This window comes from Amblyomma mixtum, chromosome 2 (assembly GCF_055824585.1).
Source record: "Amblyomma mixtum isolate Tamu chromosome 2, ASM5582458v1, whole genome shotgun sequence".
Lineage (NCBI taxonomy): Eukaryota > Metazoa > Arthropoda > Arachnida > Ixodida > Ixodidae > Amblyomma > Amblyomma mixtum.
In genome coordinates this window covers 81,110,050-81,133,900 of record NC_143013.1, presented here as the reverse complement: position 1 = coordinate 81,133,900, position 23,851 = coordinate 81,110,050, and the positions used below count along the sequence as shown (strand labels likewise).

Genomic DNA, 23,851 nt, shown 5'->3' with positions numbered 1-23,851 from the left:
CGCCTTCCCAGAATGCGTTATAAAAAGCGCCGGTGCTGCCCTCTAATAAACTTCAACAACGGGTTCAGCATGGCGATTATCTATCGCTGGTAATGTGTTACGGGGTTTGTTTCGTGTGAAAGATGCCATGGTGGTCGTGTTGATTGCCCTGTGATCGGTCCCACAACCCGTGAGCAGGAATCGCGTCTCCCAGTGTGTCAAAGATGGCGTGAACTGGACTGTGCACCGCGAGAAGATGCTTGAACGATGCGCTTTGGCGTTCTACGGGAAAAATTATAGCGTTGATCTATTTTTTATGTCTTTTTCGACGTAGAATGGCATCTCTGTTTAGCCGTAGTGTCCTGAAGGTTTCAGTTGCTCAGATATGTCAAAACATTGGCTGGCATGCCGTGCATCAGTCAACGCTGGAGTTGCTTGCTGACATACTTCATCGTTATGTACTTGAAATCGCCAGGACAGCGCAAGCCTACTCAAATCAAGGTGAGCGCGCTTAGTGGATACTTAGAAATAACCCGGAAACACTCCTCCCGTCATTTACTAACCTGCTTCGTTTGTCTACAAGAGAGGTAAACTGGCGATAGTGCCCTCGACCACTTGGCCGCGTGCTACTGTTTTGTCCGTGCTTCGGAGCATTACAAGGGTATTTCAGGTTGCATGCTACGCTGACAGTGGAGACGTTTATGATGCGACAGCGTCAGTAACACGCTTCGTATTTTTTCCCGCCCCATTGCTACCGTGAAGTAACCTTGTTTAATCGCTTCGCGATCCTAAGATCGTTGCTCGCAGTGTCGCGTTTTCTTCGCACTATGAACGCGCCTTTTTTATCTGTTTGTCGCTGCTCCGATTATCCACTAGCGTTAACGCGCAAGAAAGCTTGTTTGTACGAGACGCTGTAAAAAGCAGTCTTATGTTTGCTTTTGAGTTTCACACGAAGTATGAATCAATGTTGGTAGTTCCGTTTCGTAAACGTCGTATATAAACACTAAAATCAGGACCTCGAATCCTTGGATTGCCTTCTATGCGTACTTTGTTCTTGCATCTTGTCATGTCTAGCAATTTAAGTCTCATGAACTCATCCTTTTGAGCTTTTAAATGTGCAGCATGCTCTAGAATCCTGGGTCATAGTTTGTGTGCATGTTATTATGGTTAGCAGGTGCACTGTGTTCAAACAGTATGTGTATTTAGTGGTGTAGTTAAAGCTTCATGCGTTGGAAGCATGTTATTTTTCAAATATTTATTTCATGAATATAACTATCATTCATTGAATGTTGTCTAGTAAGGGATGCATGGCCCTTGCAGCTAGTGTAGAGTAGTCTCGGCAATGGCTACCCCAGTGTCACAAATTCACTTGCATTTAGGTTGAGCAGTTTTGCTTTGGTGTACTTTCTGTGTGCACCCACTTTTTTTTTCAGGGCCATCTTTTCGTGTCTCAGCCTTCATACATTTTTTTTTCTCACTACTCCTGTAGTAATTAAAATGTCTCTCTCTCCATACATTTCCATGCAGTGCTGTGTATGTTGCTGCTCTAACGTCAGTCGTCTATTTGCTTGGCAGATTTTGGTGTGAGCTGTGCAGAAGGTCAGCTGTATTAGTCTCCTGAGAACGAGCCCCTCTCCATCTCCGTTGCAGATGGGCGTACTGAGCCCAACTTGGATGATCTCTCGCTAGCATTCAATGACTTGGGCATCTTGCTGAACGAGCTGGAAGAGTACATCAGCAACGTCGAGCCTGTGGCATTTGCCAAGCGGGTGGCTCACTTCCCCATTGCTCGGCCCACAAACCTGCAGCACCCCAAGCCTGGCAGCCGTGAGCTGCTGCAAAGGCCGGAGTGGGTGCACGAGTTCCTGCCTCCTATGCACCCTGAGCTGGAAGGTGGGTCAGGGCATCAGCATTGTTCGAGCTGCATGGGGATTGAGGGGCACTTGGGCTCTTTTCGTTGATTCCATTGCTTTATCAGCTTTTCACATCGTTGTTAGCATGTTAGAACGTACAGGGTCTGTTCTGAAAGTAGTAGGACTGTTTTTTTCCTGGGCGAACGGGAGGACGAGAGGCGGTCTGAGCGTGCAGGATCGTTGAAGGGGGATATTGGGAATGCTGGGTAAAATCGGCAGTCGTCTCTCGGTCTTTGAAGAGAGGAGGTCGCTTGTACTGTGAACCCCTGTCGAAACATCTCGTCACGCAGAATCATAGAGCGTTTACTGGATGAAATGGTAAAACGGGCAAACAGACTCACGACATTATTACGGAGGCCTACGGTGACGCTGCCATGGGTAGATCAGGTGTTTTTTCAGTGCCATAAGCTGTTCCGACAAGGTCAGGAAAAAGTGGAAGATGACGACCGCTCCGGACGCCCATTGACCAGCAAGACCAACGAAAATGTGTAGCGAGTGAGACATTTACTGAACAGTGATTGTAGGATGAGTATTAGAATGACTGCTGATGTCTTGAGCATTCCTTAAACCTAAGTTTTTGAGATTGTGACAGAAAACTTAGCCATGAGGAAAGTGTGCGCGAAGTTGGTGCCGGGAGTGTTGTCAGAGGAGCAAAAGGCCAACCAGAAAGTGATCTGCCAGGATCTTCTTCATCATGTGAATGAGGACCCTAATTTTTTGCCCAGCACAAGGCGGCAACGCTGCCTCAGGCCCCCTACAGCGCCGACTTGGCCCCGCCAGACTTTTTTCTATTCTCGAGAATAAAATCGACGCTCGGGGAGAAACATCACGGATCGGTAGAGGCGGTTCAACAGGCCGTGACGAGGGAGTTAAACACCATTCCGGTCCAGGCGTTCCTGGAGGCGTACGAAAACTGGAAAATTCAATGGCAGCAGCGTGTAGTTGCGGAAGGGTGCTACTTTGAAAATTATAATCATTTGTACTATTCTCTTGAATAAATTTTATTAAAAAAATTGAGTCCTACTACTTTCAGAACAGACCATGTATTTGGGCAGCTCCCATGCAGTGCACAAGTGTGGCTTGATGTTGCCCGATTGCGGCACAGAGAAGGGCAGTTGTATGTCGCTGGTAAAGAAATGGTGCTGGTTTGGCGCAGGGGTTCTCAAACTTGGTTCTGCAAATCTCTGGGTTCCCTGAGCATCTAAATCCCTGCATGTCTCAACCCCCACCTTTCCATCACCAATTGTATTTTGGGACTAATCGTATTGTAGCTGCTTACTGCAGACTACTTTGCAATGTAGCCAGCCATTATTAATTGCAATTGGGCATTTTTTTTGTTAGGCTGCATGTCTGCATGCTCATTTTAATTTTTTAATGCATGTTGGGCAGGAAGGGATGGAAACCAAACACATGCAGTGTTCCTCAGCACCTTTTGAAAGGTGTCTGGGTGCAACACAGCATTCATGTATGCTTGCATGGACGATAGGTTTTGCGGCTCAAATGCACACGTGCACACATGCATGCATGTATGCATATATACATGCATGTACACATGCATGCATACGCATACTTATTCAATTAACTATTGAGTAATGTCCAAGGATCCAAGGGGGGCGGTTGAATTGTGCTGGTGCCATGCTAGGCATGTGTCATCATGCTGGTGCACTTTTCTGTTTTTGTGTACCGTATTGTGCGTTTTTATCGTAAAGACTTTCAAAACTTTTCCCGCCTCAACCGCTCGCTCGTTTGCGGTGAAACTGCACGCAGAGCTTGCGCAATACGGTAACTTTTGTATCGTACCAAGTTTTACAACGGTACTTACTTAGTTGAGCCGTGCATGATGCGAAATCGTAGTTGTCTGCGTAGAGATCGTCGAACCAAAACCCGCAGACGCCGTTTTTTCGCTGAAGGGCGGCAGTGGCGACATCTGTTTTCAGCAGTGAAAAGCGTCACGACAACGCGCAGCGGCGATTTTGCAAATAATATCATCTCAAAGGTAAAGCCTCGTTAAATCAGTTGTTCTGATAATTTTTTTCGCTCAGTTAGCCGAAAAAACGGCATATTCAAACGGCACGCGTACAGCGTAGGCACGCGCTTCATGCAACGCTCACCTCGGCTACCTCGACGCCTTGTCGTGACGCTTTTCACTGCTGAAAACAGATGGCGCCACTGCCGCCCTTCAGCGAAAAAACGGCGTCTGCGGGTTTTGGTTCGACGATCTCTACGCAGACAACTACGATTTCGCATCATGCACGGCACAACTAAGTAAGTACCGTTGTAAAACTTGCTACGATACAAAAGTTACCGTATTGAGCAAGCTCTGTGCGCAGTTTCACCGCAAACGAACGAGCGGTTGAGGCGGGAAAAGTTTTGAAAGTCTTCACGATAAAAACGCACAATACGGTATGTGATTTACTTATGTACTCACCTCCCTTAGTGCAAAGAAAATCGTATCTTAGTGACATTTTATTTTTAATGCGACAGTGTTAAGGGCCCCTTGTCGCTGAAAAGCCAGCATTGTTGATGTTGCCGTCGCCATGGTTGCCTGTAAGCAAAAAATTCACAAAAAATACCCAGAGGAGCAACCTAGGGGCAGGTGGGCCACCTAGGTCAGGTGACCTTGTGATGTCATCACAACCTGCCCAGTGGATTGCAAGCCATGGAAGATGGCAGGTATATTAACCTGGGTCACATGAGCCCCATTTTCTGGCTCAATCGCGCGATCGACACGACGGCGACCCGCTACAAAGGGCACAGCTGCCACTGGTTGCAGCACCTGCCATCGCAGGGCAGCGGCACATCGCTTGACTGCTGCACCGCTGTGGCAGGAGTGGTGTGAGTGCTCTCAGGGATCTATGAATGCTAAGCAGCAAATGACCAATTCTGCGTATATGGGCGTTAACCCATTAAAACTATCAGGACATACCCTTTTTCATGACACAGCAAGCGCCATTCTAACGTGGTGTGAGTCAAGTCAAGGAACACAGAGGAAAAGATTAAAACCTTGTTTCGTGGCACTCTTAAGTTGAGGAAGTTGCTTGATAATAACGTATATTGAAAAGCTGTGAGGTAAGTGAAGTGTAGAGGTGGTCAGAATAATCAAGATTTCACCATGCCAGCATAGATTACAATTGTGTTAAACCAGAACAGCAAAAGAAAAGGCAGCTAAAATGGCATGAATGTGTCATGGTTTCGTCAAATTTACAAAAAAGGAACCATCATTAACTGCTTGCGCATGCTGTGCGTCACATTTTTGACTTCATGTGCATGATTAATTTGACTGCTTATTTTATTTTTGTGATTTATGTGTTTTAGAAGGGGTGTTCTCTACTTTGTTGTTTCGCTCGCTTACTCTGCATTTTTTTGTGTATGTTTGTCCTTTTTTTGCTTAGCTGTGCTCTTAGATATTTAGAAGGCATGTGTGAATATTAGACAGTTACAAATATTCGGTCAGTATTCAATTCGATCCCAATGTTTGGTATCCGAAATCTCAAAGTATTCGTCTCGAGCTAATAATTTTTCTGCAAATCTTGCTCTGTGTGGTTTCGGTTCAGTGTACTTCCTCTGGGATGGCACTGCAGTATGTGCCTGTGCTCCTGCACATATCGCGGGGAGAGTCTGCTCGTGCTCATGGCAGCAGATTCAAGCAGTAGGAAGGGCGGTGAAATTCATGTGAAATCCCCTCTCCACATTATATCCGCTTAGCAACCACGATGGCATGAGCATGAAGGGGAGCCTGGTGATGGGTGTCTCATGGGGATGGGTGGCCCTTTCCAACACCTCACTGTGGGGGGAGGTGGAGTTGTGGGCATGCTGTGTATGCCTAGCAGGTGCTCATGGAGTCTTTGCTTAAAAGAAGTAGCTGCGCAAAAATGCATTCATAACTAAGACCAGCAGTCAGGGTTTTATGGGTAAGCCTCACACCACACAAATGCGTCAGCTCTGCATGTTGGTCGACTCTCCCAATTTCCTGTAGCCATTTTTGCAGAATGTCGACACAGCTTCAGTGTGTGTGACAGAGCTTCAGTGCATTCTCTCTTTTATTCATTTAATGGCCTTGTGTGTTAAAAAAATAGATGATTTGGTAAATGCCTATTGTGTCATTCAACCTTTTTTGTGTGCCAGAAGTAAGCAAAATATTTGCGTCAAATGAAAGCACCGCTATTCGCGCTTGCCTAATCGGAACCATGAAGTCATTCGGCCATCTGTCGACCGTTCTTTCATTTGTCTCCTCTAGCAACTAGCTTTAGAGAAAAAAAAGAAAGGGTTTAGTTTCATAGCCTGTTCTTCTTTCCTCTCCTCAGAGGAGGAGAGTATGCTCTTGTCTCCTGGATCAGCCCTTGATGGCATGAAGAGAGACATGGCCTCAAATAGCGCTGGCGAGGAGATGTCCTCTCCACACGGAAGCCCACAGCCTGTCAAGCGAAGTACTGATGGTACGGAAACCCCAACATCAAAGCGCTTCAGGTGAGTCCTGAAATTGGTGGCCTGTGCATTGCTGTTGCTTGCCTCAGGGCAGGCCTGCTAATTCGTTTTTTTTATTCATCCAAACTGGCACTGCGAATAAGATTGGACTTATCGTTTGGCAAGCTATCTCATTGGGCATAGGTCAAGACAATGGGATGGGTCAGTGTTACGAAGAAGCCTGCAAAGAAAGTTTATATAATGGTTTTCCAGTATCTCTATCAAAATCAGATGTGCAGTAGCTGCAGGCTTGCTTCCCCAAGGGAGTGTACCCATACTGAAGCAGTCACTTTTGCACATTCGTAGCAGGTGCTGTACACCACAAAATTTCTTGTGAAGCACTGCAACTTGGGCACTTCATAGAAGAAGGGACTCTGCCCTGCTGGCACCACTTTCTTGCAGTTTACAGAGCTTTCATCGATAAGTTTAGGACGTTAGGCATTCGGTGTTCTGTTTAACAGAGTGCAAAATAGTGTGTATGTATTTTTGTCTTTATCTATCACGTTCATGTGTAAATTGAGCTTTTTTTGTGTGAATCCGTGGCTTTTCTTAGGCCTTTACCCCCTGTATTTAATCTGATTTGTGGGACATTTTGTGTACGTCTTGTTCCTGCATATCTAACTGTCAGATCACCTTATTTTGCATTTCTGTGTGTAGCAAGGGGGCCAGTTAATGGCATTGTTTTAAGGCATACACTGCAGTTGAACCTCGTTGTAACGAAGTTGAAGGGGCTCATTGATTACTCCATTATAGCCATAGCTTCTTTGTAGCCTGTGCTGACCGAGCGTCTGAGAGAAATCATCAATCCTTTGTTATATACATTATTTCATTATAAACCATTTCATTATGGTGAGGTTTGACTATCTGTGCAATGGAGTGATGGGATTGAGTTCAACACTGCCTTCTCTTTCAGGCTTTGCACGGAGGAAGAAGGCCAGCCTATGCGAGAGGTGACGAGCGTGTTCATGACCCCTTCCGGCTTCATCTCGCCGGCTCGAGAGGGCAAGCTTCCAGAGCCTAGTGCACCCTCATCGTTCATCAAGACGTTGCCGCCCGGCATGGCCTTTGACTCGGATTCCTCAGACAGCATCATTGTGCCACACAAGGAGGTGAAGCTGAAGGAACCCAAGAAGTCACTGAAGATAAAGAAAGACAGCAAGGATGGCAAAAAGGCCAAGACAAGCAAGAAAGACAACAAGGAGAATGCCGTCAAGAAGGCTGCACAGCTTTACGTTCCTTTCCTGAGTAAAAAGAGTTCAGCCAGCAATCCCATGCTGAAGATAAAGAAGAAGCTTGCCAAGGGGCTGAAGCTTTCAAAAGAACTCAAGTTGTCCAAGGAGGGCAGCAGCAAGATTTCGAAGATCAAGTCGAAAAACAAGGAGGGCAAAGTCAAAGAAGGAAAGAGCAAAGAGGGGAAGGTCAAGGAAGGCAAAAGCAAAGAAGGAAAGAGCAAGGAAGGCAAGAACAAGGACGGATCCAAATCCAAGTCCAAGAGCAAAAGCAAGGGGATGGCGCTTCCTGGAAGCACAGGAGGTCTGATGGCTGTGGCTGGCCTGACACCAAAATCTGGCAAGATAAAATCGCTTAGCAAGTCAAAAAGCCTGACAGGCTCGAAAACTTCCAAGGCAGAGAAGAAGAAGCTGGCGGCTGCGGCGGCCGCAGCTGCTGAATCTCCTGTGCCCTTCTTATTTGCTCGGTCACCATCGCCACCTCCCCCGGCACCTGTGGTGGTACCACCACCACCTCCGCCGCCACCGTTGCCACCGCCTCCACCTCCTGCTCCATCCTCGCCCCCAGTTCTGTCCCCACCTCATTTGCCTCTGTCACTGACATCGATGATCCCTCCGTCCATGCTGTCGACCATGACACCACTGCAGGTGATGGCCTGCAAGGCAGAAGAGGAACGCAGCAAACTAAATGCAGCAGCTGCCGCAGCTGCTGCTGCTGCGCAGGAAAATGTGGCAGCTGATGATGACCCTTACGCAGATGAACCCTTGTCCCGTGAGGAATCTCCAGAGCCGAGGCTCGTGATCGATGACTCTCCCGAAACGTTGAGCAAGCAAGAGAAGGAGATGCGACTGGCTGGCATTGACCAGTGCATTGATGCCGTGATTCAGAAGGCTCGTGAGGAATCTCGGCTTGAGGAGAAGAGGGAAACCCTGGAGGCTGCCATGTCTGGCATGCTGAACCGCAAGCTGGAGCCACGAGACGTTTATGACTTCACTGACTCTGATTCGTCGCCGCCCCCAACACCAAAGACGCCAGATCCGGTCGGCTCACCAGCTCCCAAGAAGGAAACCAAGGAACCATCACCAGAGCGCACTCCGGGACCTCCTCTCAACAGCGAACACAAGAAGAAGGAGAAGACAAAAGGCAAAAAGAAGTCGGGGAAAAACAAGTCGACCTCGGGAACACCGTCCCCGAAGAAGGGCCTTCCAAAAACTCCGGAAATGAGGGCGTCGCCTCTCGTTGCCCTATCTCAGAGGGCAGAAACGTCGCCGGAACCGGCACCCAGCTTTTCGGGCGTGTTTCCATTCTCCCAACAGCAGCAACCACAGCCGCAGCCACAACCACAGCCGCCGCCTCCAGGCCCGCTGTTCTCACCGAAGTTCCCGGCATTCGGATCGCCTCCATCGCAGGGTTTCTTGCCAGCTTTTCCATTCTCCTCGCAGCTTCGGGCGGGCACGTCTTCCCACTTCCCAACGCCTCCACTGTTTGTGCCTCCGCCTTCGTCTCGTGATGACATGTCACCAGCTTCATCCCCTCCAGCGCCCCCGGTTGGAAGTCTCATGGGCCCCATGGTGCTCGGGGGAAGCCCCTTTGCTGTCAAGACCCTGGCCGAAAAGAAGGCCATACCTCCCATCGTGCCATCCACCAGTCGAATGGATGAGGACAAAGCGTCCTTCTCTAAATCTGAAAAAGACGCCGAAAAGGTGAGGACCAGGATTGCATTGCATTGTTTAATTGCAGCCGTCAGCTTTTGGTCTTTTACATTAGCTTCCGCAACTGTCTGGTGGCTGCTTCACAGTGCTATTCACAGTAGACTGGTTCCCCCAGCTATGCTCGCTAATCATCCATACTGCTTCTGTATTGCTCATGATTTGCTGCAGTTCTCATCGGCTCACTGATATGCTTAGAGATGTGGCCACATACATGTAATGGAATGTACTTGTGAAAATATGCCAGAGATACATTAATTTGTGGTGCCAAAATAAGAAAGCCGGTCCTCACGCACAATTCTTTCTCTTGAAATGAAAAAAATTCAGTGAGACTGTCTTGGTGACTACAGATTAGTCACTGACCGATTTTTTGTACTCAGTCGGACCCAGAGAACTATGCGAATAATCATACAGTCCAAAAAATCCATGGACTTAAAAAAAAATCACTTTGCTTTGAAAAACCAGCTTCAAAAATTGCGATCTTCATCATTTTTCGTGTTCCATTTGCAAGGAATAACGTTATACTGTATTCAAGCCAGAGTCAAGTTTTCGTTTTGCCCGCACCATCTCGTGTCACCAGTACCAGACTGTGTGACATGGCTGCAGGCTGCGGTGTATACTCTGCACTGTGCCGCACTATGTGTGTTGCGCGAAGCGAGAATGGGGTGTTTCCCGGTCAAACGACAGTTTCAAAGGCCTAGAAAGGCAACATACGGACATCGGGGAACCCTCTGGTCAAGGGAGATGAAGGGTGCCTCCGACTGCATCCCCACCCTCACTGCCATCTTTCCTGCACCACGTGCGGCAGCGTCGTGTCATCTAAGTGGGCAGATGCTGCCTCTGTTTCATTTTCAACACGATCGTGCGTGTTCATTGCAGGCCACCACGATGGTGACAAAAATCATGCCTTTAGCAACAGTGAGGAACAAATATTCAAGTCAACCCATTCAGTTGCCTCCGTTTAAATCCAAGATGCCTTTCACGGCAGGGAAGGGCTGGTTGTTTTTGACTCTAATGGCCGCTAACATCTATAATGGGTCAAAAAACGATTTTTTGGGCAAACAAACAGAAGGGCTCCACAGTATTGTTTCCGTGCATTTTAGTCCAAAAACCATTTTAGTCCTAAAAATCTAACTTTTGAACTGAGTTGGGAATTTGTACACGTTTCTGTGAGTTGCCTGACAGTTCCTCACTAAATTCAGAAATATTGTTTAAATCCGAATGATTGCAGTCTGAAAAATTGGCCGGCTGCTGTATTGTCATTATAATTGTTTGACCAGTCACCACATCGGGACCTGTATTTGTCATCCACTAAGAACTACAACTAACAACATTCTCTGTAACAGCGATGCCAGAGAACTTGACAGGGCAATGTACAGACGTGACATTAACGTTCGGTAATTCCATGAATGAAATTCAGGGTATTGCGTTTACATGCGCTTTTGTGCAATCGGTAGAATGCTCGAGTGCATTGGCATTGGCACTATTTTGACCACATTTTGTGCAGTTTTTACGCACTCTTTGCTTTTAGAAACACTGCACATAATTTGTTGCATTCTTAGTGATCCTCACTAAGTGAGAAGAAGGGAACTTGCTACTGCCATTAAAACCAGCTATACCTATGCTATATATGCTGCACACATATCTGTCATTTGGTAATGATTCGTTCTCGAATTTCTTGTGTGCATACAAATCTGGTCTCACAAAAACTAACTCCTTTTCTCTCTCTCTCTTTGTCTGTGTGCTCTTGTCCAGTTTTCAATGGACAAATACTGGAAGGTAATATGGCTCACTGATTTCTTTCCATCGTCGGTATTTCAACCTTCGTGCTTCTTGCAAACTGTAGTAAATTTGGTGCTTTTGTTGCAAGCAGCCAGGACTCAGGAAAGGCAGACTGTCGGCAGCTGTAAGACGTGTCGTGAAGGTTATTACGCACAATGCATTTATTCTGTCATTGCATGACAAACTGCATCTCTCAGAAACTGGTGGGTGCATGGAGCCTGTGTTTCCTGCCTGTTCCTTTAAAAGGGTTGTCGTATTGAATGCTTTACATATCGTTAGACGTATGGTGTTCACTGTTTTTCTGCTGTCCTTGCTGTCTCTGATTTCATTTCCGGGGAAAGCTGAGTGTCGGCCTGCGTTGAAAGGAGCATGCTGCGTTTGGTTCAGAGGTGTGTCTGGTTCAGAGGTGTGTTCGTTTGCCTGCATATTGAAAGTGGTGCGACTGTTTTTTCTTGTTTAAAAAGCGCAGACATCATCAGTGGCTGTGTCCTTTTCGTCCTGGTTTCGGAAAAGGGTGGTTCGCACTCGACCAGTCTGCGAGATCACTGAAGGGTGTCGCATGGGAATTTTTACTTTGTCAACTTTATGCTGTCCTGCATATTGTGTTCTCACCTTTGTCGAGATGACTTCATTTTTTTCTTTTGAGACAGCGTTGTTCAAAAATCTTTGTAGGGCAAAGCCAAAGAGAAGAAGGAGAAGAAGCTCGACAAGAAGGACCACACCAAGAAAAAGCCAAAGGAGAAGTTGAAGGAGAAGCCTCCCAAGGAGAAGAAAGAAGGCAAGGCCAAGCTCAAGGCCCCAGAGAAGGCCAAGGCAGAGAAGAAGGTGAAAACGAAGGCTGGCAAGGAGAAGGAGAAGAAGAAAACGAAAGAAGAAAAGGTGATTTGCCTGTTTGGAACTGTTCATGTAGCATTGTATTGTATTGCATAATAGGTAATGTTGGGTCTAACCAGGACAAAGCAGGCTGTGTGATGGACACCTCGTGAACAATACATTCTGCTTGTTCCCTTTCTCAGCAGCCAGCAATAGTTGTTAAGAATGATTTGGCTTTATCTTTCTCCAGTTATCCTGAAAAAGTGTAATGTAGCTCTCTGTTTCTGTGCTCCTGACCTAATGAATGTTTTTGTGTTGTCCATCTTGTTTCTACTTAAAGCCAGTATGTGTTTCTTCTTTTGTTTTTATTGTTAGTCACATGGAAACTGGCATTGTCACTGGACTAGATTCCTCATGGTTAAATTCTTGTAAATAACTTTGCTTACCTTTTCAAGTATAGATGCCAAAGGCTGAGGCACAAATATGAGATGTGGTTTTGGGATCACTTTTAGTGGGTTTGAACCAGCGGAGTAACTGCATGACACGTTCCCAATTTAGCATGTGTTAAGTGGCTTCTGACATCCGTGACTTCTGACATGTGCAATAGTTTCATACATCACAGTGTTCAGTTGAATGCACCTGATTTATTCTTTTTGTCATGTGAGTGCAGGCGAGTGACTGAAGCGAAAAAATGCTAAAACAGCTATGCAAAACCATGTAAACCATGCAGAACCGTTCTTAACCAAGTCTTGCTGTTGCTGATTGTGTTGAAACCTAAAGAATATTTCTTCCTACCATGGCTTGCTTTTTTTTTCTTTTTGTTCTTATCTTTAAAATACTGGCCTTTTAGAAAAACTTGCACCACCACTTGTGCCATCACTTGAAAAGTCTACCCCAAATTCCATGACTGTAGTTTTTTGTTCGCACTTATTCTTTTCTTTTTTTACTTTTCTCTGCACTCTTCTGCTGTCTTCCGCCAGTCCCTGCTTCTTATGCAGAGTAGCATCATGCTGTTGCTGAACTCCTCTTTTTTTATTTATTTAATTATGAGCTGTCTCTCTTTCTATGTGCCTTTTTTAGTAAAGGCTGCAGTTGCTCTGCTGTTTTGTGTTTGATCATTTTTTAGGCTTTTTGTTTATTTTTGTTCGTTGGTTTTAGCCACGTTTTTGCTAACATCTTTGTGCAGAAAAAGGACGACAGCATTCCCAAGATCACTGTGAAGCTTGGCAGCACTCCCAAGCCCAGTGCCACAAAAATGTGAGTAACGCTGTTTCATTGTGTGAAAAAAACCTTTTTCATAACAACGTACTGAATTGGGCACACTCTAAATCTTTAGGTATCAAATAAGTTGCCTCCTATGTACGCATCCTGTTTGGGTTCATGCTATTGGTGCGGAAGCACTAGTTAACACGGTCCCAACCAAAAATTTTGTGTGAAGCTTGACCTTGAGGGTGACCTTGGCCAACCTGGAGAAATAAAAAAATATTGCTGCGACTAGGTTTCGAACCTGGAACGGTGCGAACAGGTCAGCTTCGCAGGCCATTGCACAAGAGCGTTATGCTATCGTCCCGACCGATCGCGCCTCGTGTTAAACTGCAAAACAGTCTTGCTCTGTGCATTGCATGTTGTCATCTTCGTCAACTTCATATGTGCTCAAAAGTCACGAAAGGGAAGAAAACGCACTTTCAATCGCATTTTCAGCTATGTGGCGTTGGTGTCCACCTGCAGAAGCCTGCTTTCGCACAGTGGTTTGTGGTTAGCAATGCTAAACTGCGAGCAGTTTTTTAGGTTCAATTCAGGGGCAGCGGCAGGGTGAAATTTTTTTCTGGTTATAACAAATTCAAAGTGGTTCATATTTGTTTGGGATTAAGCAACACCAATGATGAGGCATTCTTCATGCTGTGGTACTTAGTTATATAGTTACAGTATAGTTATATTATGTACACCTTTAGTGTGCTGCTTAGGTTGTGCTTTGTTATTTTGTCATGTGACCCACTGTTGTTTTTAGGAGGCAAGCTGTGAAATTTGGCATTTTACCTCTCTCATGGAAATAAAATCACTTCAATTCAAATTGCGAGACATTTTCACCTACCAAAACTTTTTATTTGAAAAGGTTTGGATTTTTCGAGCCATCTTAGCTCGTTATTTAGGGGTGACAGGGGGCAGTTTGGTTTGCAGCTCTGAGTTGAAGGACTTCAGGGAGGACGGGGAAGCTTGGCTATGGAGATCAGGATTGTGAGAAGTTATTCCCAACCAGACAACCAATTCCGTCGAACTGTTTAGTTTTCTTAGGTGTAGTACCTCAACCTGGGCATTGAAAAGAGCTATAAATTATTCTTGGTCAGCTATTGTAACTGTATCCATTTCATAATGCTTTTGAAAGCAGTTTACTCAGTGTTGCATCCGAGCAGAAACGACTGTGGTAGAGTAAGGACCTGGGCTGGAGTATTGTAACAATTCTGTTCCCTTTTCTTTTATTTTTTTTTTTTGCTCTGTTACTAATATCTCAAGAGGCTGCATACTTTTGCTATTTTGGGCTCGAGCCAGTCACAGAGAGTGAAAGCTGGCCATGACATCACTTGAGCCACTGATGAAAAAAAAATAGAATTGGAATAGAATCATCATGTTATCCTAATCCTAATGCATTGCGCTAAGTTGGGACTAATTCGGCATTTTTTGAAGTTCTGTCATACGACTAGACATCGGTCGTTTTCGTTTTGGACACTATTTATCAAATTTTAATCTCAAATTAGCATTTTGCTGCACGAAACAAGAAATTTTGCCATCTCTGGGGAAATCTCAAGGAAGTGGCCACAACACTAGAGGATAGATTTATATCTCTGTGTTCTGATCTCTCCAGATCTGAAGAAGACGACGAAGAAGAAGGTGAACCGTGGTAAGCAAATGTGTCTGAGGTCACCTAGCGCAGCATGTTCAGATGAGGTGCCCACATTGCAAAGATGTTTGTTGTGAGCCTTTGGACCGAACCAAAAAAACGTGTTAAAATAAGCTTGTAAGCTACAAACACTTTCACATTGCGCAGGCTTCCATTGCACAGCATTAGTTGTGTCCTCACGAAATGTGTGCCTTCGTGGAAGGAAAAGGACCTTGATCCTTTTTCTGTTCAATGCTTTACTGCATTTATTCGCAGATGCACCCCTCATGTTAGTCATAAATAAAAAACTGCCAAAATGTGAGATGCCAAGAAGATGCGTAGCCAGATTTTCGTTTTGGTCTTCATTGCAGTCTCGATCAGTACTCGGGGCAGTGCTTCAAAGTGGCATTGATGTACCACACACTACACGCATCCTGCATTAAGTTTGGCTGGCAGCACATGGGTGATTGTGTCATTCTTACACGACTCTTTTTTGCTCGGTATTTGCCTTTTAGCACTCAAGGGGCATGTTTGGAAAGCGTTTCTTTCGCTCATGAACAGAAAAAAAAAGGAAAAGCAGGTCTTGTGAGGGTCATAGCAAAATGGAGATGCAGCTTTAGGAACTGTTGTGACATAAACATACGGAGATAAACAAAAGGGGCAGGGGTCATGCAGGGAACTTTACGAAGCAGATGAGTTGATGATGAGGCAGCTCCTAAATGTCACTGATGTCTGTCAGATTTCAGGATAGGTGCACTTATCGAGCAAAGGCAGAATAAAGAGTGATTGCAACCTGATGCTGTTGGTTGAACCTTTTGTAATTCATTGCGAGGTTACTTGTGACTTGCCTGTTCAGCGAGGTCTGCTTTCGGGTCTGAAGGCACGAAAAGCCAATCGGTTGTAATGCGGATGTGTTGTGATTGTAGTTTGGTTCAGAAAGGAGCATTTTTGAGAGGCTGCCCCAGTCACAGGCTCCTCCTTTAACTACTGCGTGCAGCCTGTTCAAGGCTCTGGCCCAAGGGAGTGGCGGCGGTGGCGACTCGCCCCCGGACCCGTTTGCCATGTCACCGCCATCCTCGCCACGTGCCCGGAGCCCATCGCCGCCCGTACTGACGCCCGTTGCCGCGCCCCCTCCGCCGCCCCCGCCACCGCAGGCGAGCGGCCGAGGCAGCAAGGCGTCCAAGGCCTCCAAGGGTGCGGCCGCCGCACCCCCTGCCTCCCAGCAACCGCAGCTGGCGGAGGCCACCTCTCCTCTCCCCACGGCCAGGATGGTCATCACAGAGACCGTTGGCACCATTGTGGTATGGGCGTGCCCCCTCTGCTCTTCTATACTCTGATGCAGTTCCAGCGAGGGCTTTTGAGTTCCCTGTTTAACATGTGACAGAATTGGGCTCTTTGTTATGCTGGGAAATGTGCTGGCTTGAGATTGGGCTGTAGATTTGGGGAATGACTTGAGAGAACTTCTTGCTGGGCTAGTTGGTAATTCATTGTAAACTAAAGGCGCCATTCATTGTTAACTAAACTTTGCGCCATTCATTGTAAACTAAAGGCGCTCTGTCCCGTTCTCTTGTCTTGTGTGTGTGTGTGGTTTTTGGCGCCTTTAGTTTACAAGGATGACTTGAGTCTGGGCTAGTTGGTGTGACATACTGGAAAACAGCCAACAAACGGACGCCACGCAGAAAGGAGCACACACACACAGCCTTGTGTGTGTGTGTGCTCCTTTCTGCATGGCGTCCGTTTGTTGGCTGTTTTACAGTATGTAGATCTGGCTTGCCATGAGTAGTTGTTTTAACTCTTCCAGGCACTGCGTGTATGTTTGTACAAGTCAGGCATGCGAAGCGAAAGCAAGAAATCGTTTTTAAGATGGAAGCCTCCGCATTTTAGGGTTGTTGTGCATTTTCTTTTGTTTGTTTTGCAAGGATGAGTGCTTTAAAATGATTTAACTGCGCTGATTTGTATACTTGTGATGGGTGTTTGTGCCTGAATGGGTTAATATTGTGTTCACTTATCTTAACAGACCTGGAACATGCACTTGGCACTGAATAGTGCTACTTTATTTCGGGAAAGATGTACACCCAGCTAGGAAGTTGCTCCTTGCCTACCACAGCTAATCCCTTCTTTGGTGGTATTGATTCGCAGTGGGAATTGAGTTTCTTATGGCTCCAGGATGTTGGGCCACTAGAGCTTGTGCTGGTGTGGAGGGGCTTGCAGTTCATGCTTGTTCTCTCTGCAGGATGAACGAGGAAACAAAATCTGGATCTGTCCTGCGTGCGCCAAACCAGATGATGGCAGTCCCATGATCGGCTGTGACGAGTGCGACGACTGGTATCACTGGTACGTCTTGCCCTTTTTTTTTCTACCTTCTGTCTATACAAAACTTGGGAAGCCATCGAATGATAGCTGAATCAACTTGGAGTCCCGGTAGTGTGGACCCAAAACTCAAAAGTGGGAAAGTTGCACAAGCAAATAAGGAGATGCACAGCATTAACATGAGTGACTTCTGTACATACACTGGAGAACAGCAGTTGGTTCGAAATCTGGAACTACGGATTAGCAGTGTGACAGATCGTCGTCCTGTGCGTCGTCCTGTGTGTCTACTCATTTGAGTTCGCCCTAGCTTAGACTTGTATGTACTGGGAAAACGCGTATCTAATGCGTGCCTGCACATAATATCAGATGTAATTTCGCAGGTATGATTACTTTCATTTTAAAAGCAGCCGAGTACTGCTTTCGCGGTCTTGTTATTATTTGAGGTGCGATTGTCCTGCTTGCGATAGTGTGGGTGTCATGAGGTCAGCCTGATGAAATGGCATCAGAGTCAAAACGGCCAACCAACACCTCCACTAGGTAGTGCCTCCTCTCAATGGAAGCCTGTAGGTGAATGTGCTGAATAATATCGAATCCGGAACTGCAGATTCTGAAATTGTTTGGATGCACATATAATACGAGGCAGAATTTAACACGCTAAAATCTGGAAAAAAAAAAGATCTCATATTATACGCAGTTTTTTTTACAGTGATCTTAGCCACTCTAGGTGAGCTGTAGTCAAAGTGAGTGTGGTTTTTTTTTTTTTTTTGCTTTCAGTGAACCCAAGTAAGTCATTTAATGCAAATCTTGGCCTTCTTGGGCCTGAATCTTAGTGAGTTTAAATGAATTTGTGTGACTGTGTCCATGTGAGCCTTATGTCTGTGCATGTTTGATGAGTCTGTCAGAGTCTGAGCTTACAATAGCCCAAGTAAGTCTGAGTCTGTGTGAACCTGTGCAGTGCAGTGGAGTGGTTGGTTAACGTGACTGAAGCACCATGCTGAAGGCATACGAGGTGCTTGCTAAGTTCTGTGAGCCTACATGTCGGCTCTGTTTTTTTTTCTCTTCACTTGTGCAGGGTGTGCGTAGGTATCGTGGTGCCCCCGAAGGAAGAGGAGAGCTGGTATTGTAACCGCTGCATTGCCAAGAGGCAGGGGGCCCTGGCCAAGAAGAAGAAAAAGAAGCACCGCAAGGACAAGTGAAGTTGCGGCGCCTCTTTTCCCTGGGATGACGGCGGCAACAACGGCCCCGGTGTGTCGCACCCAGGCTGCAGAGAAGAAGACGCACACTACTTCCCACACCCATCCCCATCCCACTGCGCTTCCCGTCATCCACCTCTTGCTTCGTTTACAAAACGCGCGCCATGATCACAAGGCAATCTTGTGGCTGCACGGTGAAACGTGGTGACCACACCAACTGCTACCACGCGCGATGTGCCCTCCCAGTGCCCCCGTCTTGTTTGCTTTAAAAGGAACGGTTGCACTATTCCTTTGGACCCCCCGGTACGTGACTCGGAAATGTGTTGCGTTCACCTTGGTTGGCAATATTGACAGCTAGCTGTAGTCAGCTGCTGTGGACCCTGACTCTTGAGGTCTCTCGTGGAAAACTGGCACCCCACCAGAGACCTGTTCCTTTCAGAAGTGTAGTGTGTAGCATGCCCCAAGGGCTAAGTGTGTCATCATCACATAATTCATTGTTCCTCCTCTCTACCCACTGTGCGTACATACAGTTTTACACATTACATACATGGATATCACTGATGTTTGTCATTGGAGATTTTGCACCTGGTCAAAAGAGATGTCACTGGATGTCGAAGTTTCAACTTGCCATTTCCAGACAGCTGCTGGTTTCTTGCGCCCCGGAAAGTTCAGCCGCCTTTCGCTCCCCCTTCAACCCCCCTCCTTTGTGCAGCATTCCTTCTGTTGTCAAATGGATCTTATCAGGTTGCTTAATTGTGCAAGAATGGGAGATTATACTAGTGCTCACTGCTTCCTAGCTGACGTGGGTGCCGGGTACCATGTTTTAAGTTGTTTGTCTCTTGTGTGCTCTGTTCATGTGCACTTGTAATTCTTTTCCATTGTTCTGTTTAACTTCTTAATTAGGGGCTGGCGAGCGCATTTTGCTGCAACACTTTGAGGCATCTTTGTGTAAATAAAGATAGCCATAGCTTTAGTATTTTCTGTTGCTATATCTCTAGAAAGTGTGTCCTATGTTTACACTTGTTACGTATTCATATTAGAGGTGTTTATTGCTCGTGCCGCCATGTCGTGCTGTTCTAACCACATAATTACATATTACTTGCATAGAGGCTGGATTCAAAAAAGCAGTGCCTGTAAATATCATGTGCATTTATTTATTTAAACTGAGCACCTTGTTTTACCACTGTCAAAAACATATGTATATTGAAGGCATTTCATGGCTGGCACAATGCCAGCTCAAAGCTGAACACTATAGAGTTTTAGCACCTGCTTGGCAAGAAATGGAATTTGATGTCATGCAAAATGAAACGCTTGCAGTAAACTGCTGGAGACAAATGATGTCTTGGTCAGTGGTTCAGAGCAGTGCATCATCAACTTGTGTTATCATGTTAGTTGTGCGTTTCAGTGCTGATGTAGACGCAGTGGTAATGCTTGTGTGGGGCGTCTGAATGTATTTGTCACTCAGTTTAGGAAGCGCTCAGTTACGGTTGCTTGTTCTTTGCAAGCCTTTTCATGTCTGCATGTCCGTTTCGAGATATCCATTCAGTTTGTACAATACTTTCTGAAAAATACTTTTGATTCCCTTGCATTGCTGTGAGGCAGCTGTTGCATAGCAGTTTACGTAAATAAGCTTGCTGTTCGCTTTTTGTTATGAAACTATATTTGACACCATAATGACACCTGTTCTTATGACAGCATTCTTTATTTAATTCTTTATTTCTGCATCACTGTGAATGTTGGAGAGTGGAACAGTATAGTTCTAAGTACTTCGTTTCTGAAAAATTGTGCTTGTTTTTTTTCTTTTCTTTATACTAATGTCTGCTCAAACATTCTTATACTTCGTTATTGTCGTGCATAAAGTTGTTAGTAGAGGTTGATTCTGGGTCATTGTGCACTTTTTGCAAAGAAGGTTTGTTTACTCAAACTGGTCGCAAAATTCGGGAGTTTTTAGCAACCTACCCTCATGGAAGACTACGCTTCTACATCTACTAGCAATCAAGACTATTTGCTTTCTAGCCGCATATCGCATCTTTATGTGTTGCAACTTGTACAAAAAAACTGCTACCATATTTTCTTGCCTTGTGCAGTTCTTTTCTCGTACCTCTGCATACAGAATTTGTTAATGTGGTTTGTATTAGTGGATTAGTAACATGAAGCCTAACTGCAGATGCTTTGGCCATTGTACAGTCTTGATAAGAAAATGCTCTTCATGTGGTTTACCTTCCCACTGTTCCCTGTCTCTCCTATGCTCTTGGAGGCATCAAAAACAGAAGCATAGTGCTGAAGAAGAAATTTTCTGTTTTTTTATTACACCAGCATGGCTGGTAGGCGGAGAACTTGCTGTTAGTACAGACCTTTTCATAAACAGGTCAAAGGGTGCCGGCATATTGCACACTGATCTGTGCGTCTACAGCTCGAAAAATGTTTTCGCCTGTGAGCAATGCGCAGACATGTCTCTTTCACATTGAAGGAATGCAAGTGCAGTCTTGGAAAGGATCCCTAGCCATCTTTCTTTAACGGGGAGTTAGGTCAGGCAGCACGATTTGTTCTATGTATTGTGATGGCGGGGAACCAGTCTTTATGAGATGTGGTTCCTACAGCACTGACTGCCTTTGTTTTATTCTCTAGGTACCCGTGAGGTTTTGTGCGTGAACAAAGTGCTTTCCCAGTCGCATTTGCTTTTTTTTACATAACAAAATATAGGAACCTGTAGAGTATTTGTGAAGTTGCTCACTGGGACATGGCATGCCTCATGGAAATGAATTGTGTATGAAAAAATGACAAAAATGAAATGCATTCCTAGTGGCAAAATAGTACCTCAGCTGAAGGTGCTCAAGTGTGTTTAAAGGTTGTTGGATGACACTGCAACACCCCTCACTGTGTGCATATTTCTCTAGAAGGAAGTAAAGCACCGTGTTCTGATGTTACATTTGACAGTTTAAAGGAACTGCACGTCATGGTACCACCACCACCCCATCCTGCTTGCAGCAAGGGATTTGATTATGCCTGTTAGTTCTGCTATGAGGTGGCATCAACATGACATTGCGTTGTGTATAAGCCTGAAGCAGTTGAAGCCCTTTCAACACTTCCTTTTTGTTACCTTTGAGGCGCATTTAGGCTGCCTTATTTTTTGTTGCCTGTTTCATAAGTTACCTTTTGATCACATGGAAACTGATGCTTTTGTAAAGAAGCTTCCTTTTCTTTTAGAAGCTTTGTTTGATAGTGGTTGATCACAGTTGATAAAGGTCAGTGACTTAACACATGTATTTATCTTTTGTCTTGCTGTTTATATTAAAGCCCACCCTTCTTGTATAGCACTCTAGAATATAATCTTGGTATGTGCAAGACTATTATTGCTGCTATTTGTTGCTGGGCTAGGACAAGTGAAGCTGTTGCGTCAGCTTTGCACTCTTTGATGGATTTTACAGCAGGTTCTTTTCATTTAGAGTTTTGCTTTAAGCATTTCTTGGTCTCATGCAGTTTTTTGGAACTGATTGGTGGTGAATGTAAAGGAAATACACATTTTTATGTCAAAGCTACATGAGCAAAAACAAAATGCTTGCCACATTGCAGTACTTGAGAGTGAACGTGTGCCGTGCACTGAAATGCAAATGTCTAAGCCACTTAGTACAAATGTCGAATAGTAGCAGCTGTTTAGCACTTTGCAATGTGCTGCAGTACAATTCACGGTTTCAAAGCATCTGGCTTGCAATCATTGGCCACTTTGGACTCTATAGTTGCAATGGCAAGCAGTAGCTCTGGTGTGCAGTTCTGATATGCAGCAAAATCAGTCTTATGCATTGCGTTCATGGAGCTTTTAAGTGCATGTAAACAAGCTCTGATGAACACAGTTTAGTTTCCCATATTTACACTGTGCAAGACTATACACTCCTCATGAAAGACCTTCAAGAGCTGAGGAGACCTTTGGTTCAGACTTGCTATTTATTGCACCTGTTTCATTGATTACTCTGGTAAGAAGTTTCTGACATTTAGAGTGGCGATTCAGTGCCGCACCTTTACTTCAGTGACACAATTGTGTTGAAGTGCAGAAAAGCTTTACTTTTGCATTTTTTTTTTCGTCAAGAACTAGAAAACTTGCCGATGCCTGTGTGTGATTCAAGTATAAAGCAAAGTAAGCAAGATTCCATTGATCTTGAAACACATCATCTGCAAAGGACTATTCATGGCATGAAATACCGGATGTTAAGAAGATAATTAACGTTTACCAAGGTGTAGATATGGGTTCTGTGATTGTAACTGTACCAAGTACTAGAACAGCTGGTGCTTGGGAAGAAATGAATGGTGAAAACCACCGTAGGGAGGAGGACATTGGCGTGCATATGAATCAACTAGCAATAGTTTGTTCCTTTAATATGTGTGCATGTCCCCGTATTGTTGGTACATCTTTTCTTTCATTATGTCTCATTACTTCCTTGGGGCTTGCGGCCGTGTGCACATTCTACAAATGTGTAATTTTTTTGTAGGTATTTGTCATTCTTTGGTGCGCAGTAATTTAGTGACAGATTTGGCTTCATGATTTCGTGACTTGTAGTATCTGGTGAATTACTCTCTTGAGTGTTATGTTTTAATTGCAAGCAGCGGGTTCTGAAATTGGCAAAGTGTCGTGCGCACAAGTTTCCTTTATTTATCGTACTTGTTTTCCACCTGCCTTTGTGTATATAGGTGCAAGTGATGTGGGAGGGAACACCTATCGCTCACTCAAGAAACAAATCTAGTTTCATTTCTGCATCAAACCTGAAGGAGTATCATGGAAATCGTTTACAGTATGATCATTTAGAAAAAAAATGCTTCTCGTTCTTATGCGGAGAGGAATTGTCAGTTGCATGCTAATTGGGTGTTCCCTCTTCGCGTGCTTGTACTTGCACATTGGCATGCTGTTAAGTCCGCTCCACACATTGCGGTTCTTGCAATATGCACATACTCCTCTAGATTCATACCATAGCTTGTGTAATGATATGTCTTTTCGTCATGTTCATAAGGGACTGCCTTCATTCATCCTTTCTTGGTGTGCGGCTCAAGACTCAAGTACATGCTTCTTTTGTTTGCAACCAGCCTGTTGTTGATGTATATCCTACCTTCACATGAAAAAAACTGCCTGATTTAAATTTACAAGAAGAAATCATCTCAACCCTGAAAACACATTTGCTGTTTAGTTCACTACGCTGTACGGATGACATTAAAGAAATTTTATGCATTCTGGAGAGGTAGTGTTTTACCTGATCTCACTGTTTCATTTTGATTTACTACAATTCATTAAAAGTCATTCTAGTTGCTCTTGTACAGTAAAGCCAGATGAGGAAATGAGGCTCTTGCTATATATGCCTTGAAGAGCATGTCTAAAAATTTAGGATTGGTTTGGTTTGGTTTATGGGGTCTAACGTCCCAAACCGACTGAGGCTATGAGAGACGCCGTAGTGGAGGGCTCCGGAAATTTCGACCACCTGGGGTTCTTTAACGTGCACTGACATCGCACAGTACACGGGCCTCTAGAATTTCTCCTCCAAAGAAATTCTTGCTGCCGTGGCCGGGATCGAACCCGCGTCTTTTGGGTCAGCAGCCGAG

General features: G+C 45.1%; 1 protein-coding gene across 2 annotated transcripts; it reads left to right on the top strand.

Moving 5' to 3' along the window:
• Window positions 1–56: 56 nt before the first annotated feature.
• Window positions 57–23,490, top strand: LOC149359880 (uncharacterized). Of its 2 annotated transcripts, XM_089572005.1 has the most exons (11): window positions 57–480; window positions 1,630–1,872; window positions 6,197–6,359; window positions 7,270–9,289; window positions 11,051–11,074; window positions 11,169–11,219; window positions 11,750–11,956; window positions 13,077–13,147; window positions 15,763–16,066; window positions 16,999–17,099; window positions 18,148–23,490. In XM_089572005.1, the coding sequence occupies exons 1-11, from the start codon at window positions 315–317 to the stop codon at window positions 18,269–18,271; spliced, it is 3,474 nt and encodes a 1,157-aa protein (XP_089428131.1). In that variant the 5' UTR covers window positions 57–314; the 3' UTR covers window positions 18,272–23,490. The 2 variants fall into 2 exon arrangements, with proteins under 2 accessions (XP_089428131.1, XP_089428130.1); XM_089572004.1 differs by lacking the exons at window positions 11,051–11,074; window positions 11,169–11,219.
• Window positions 23,491–23,851: the final 361 nt, after the last annotated feature.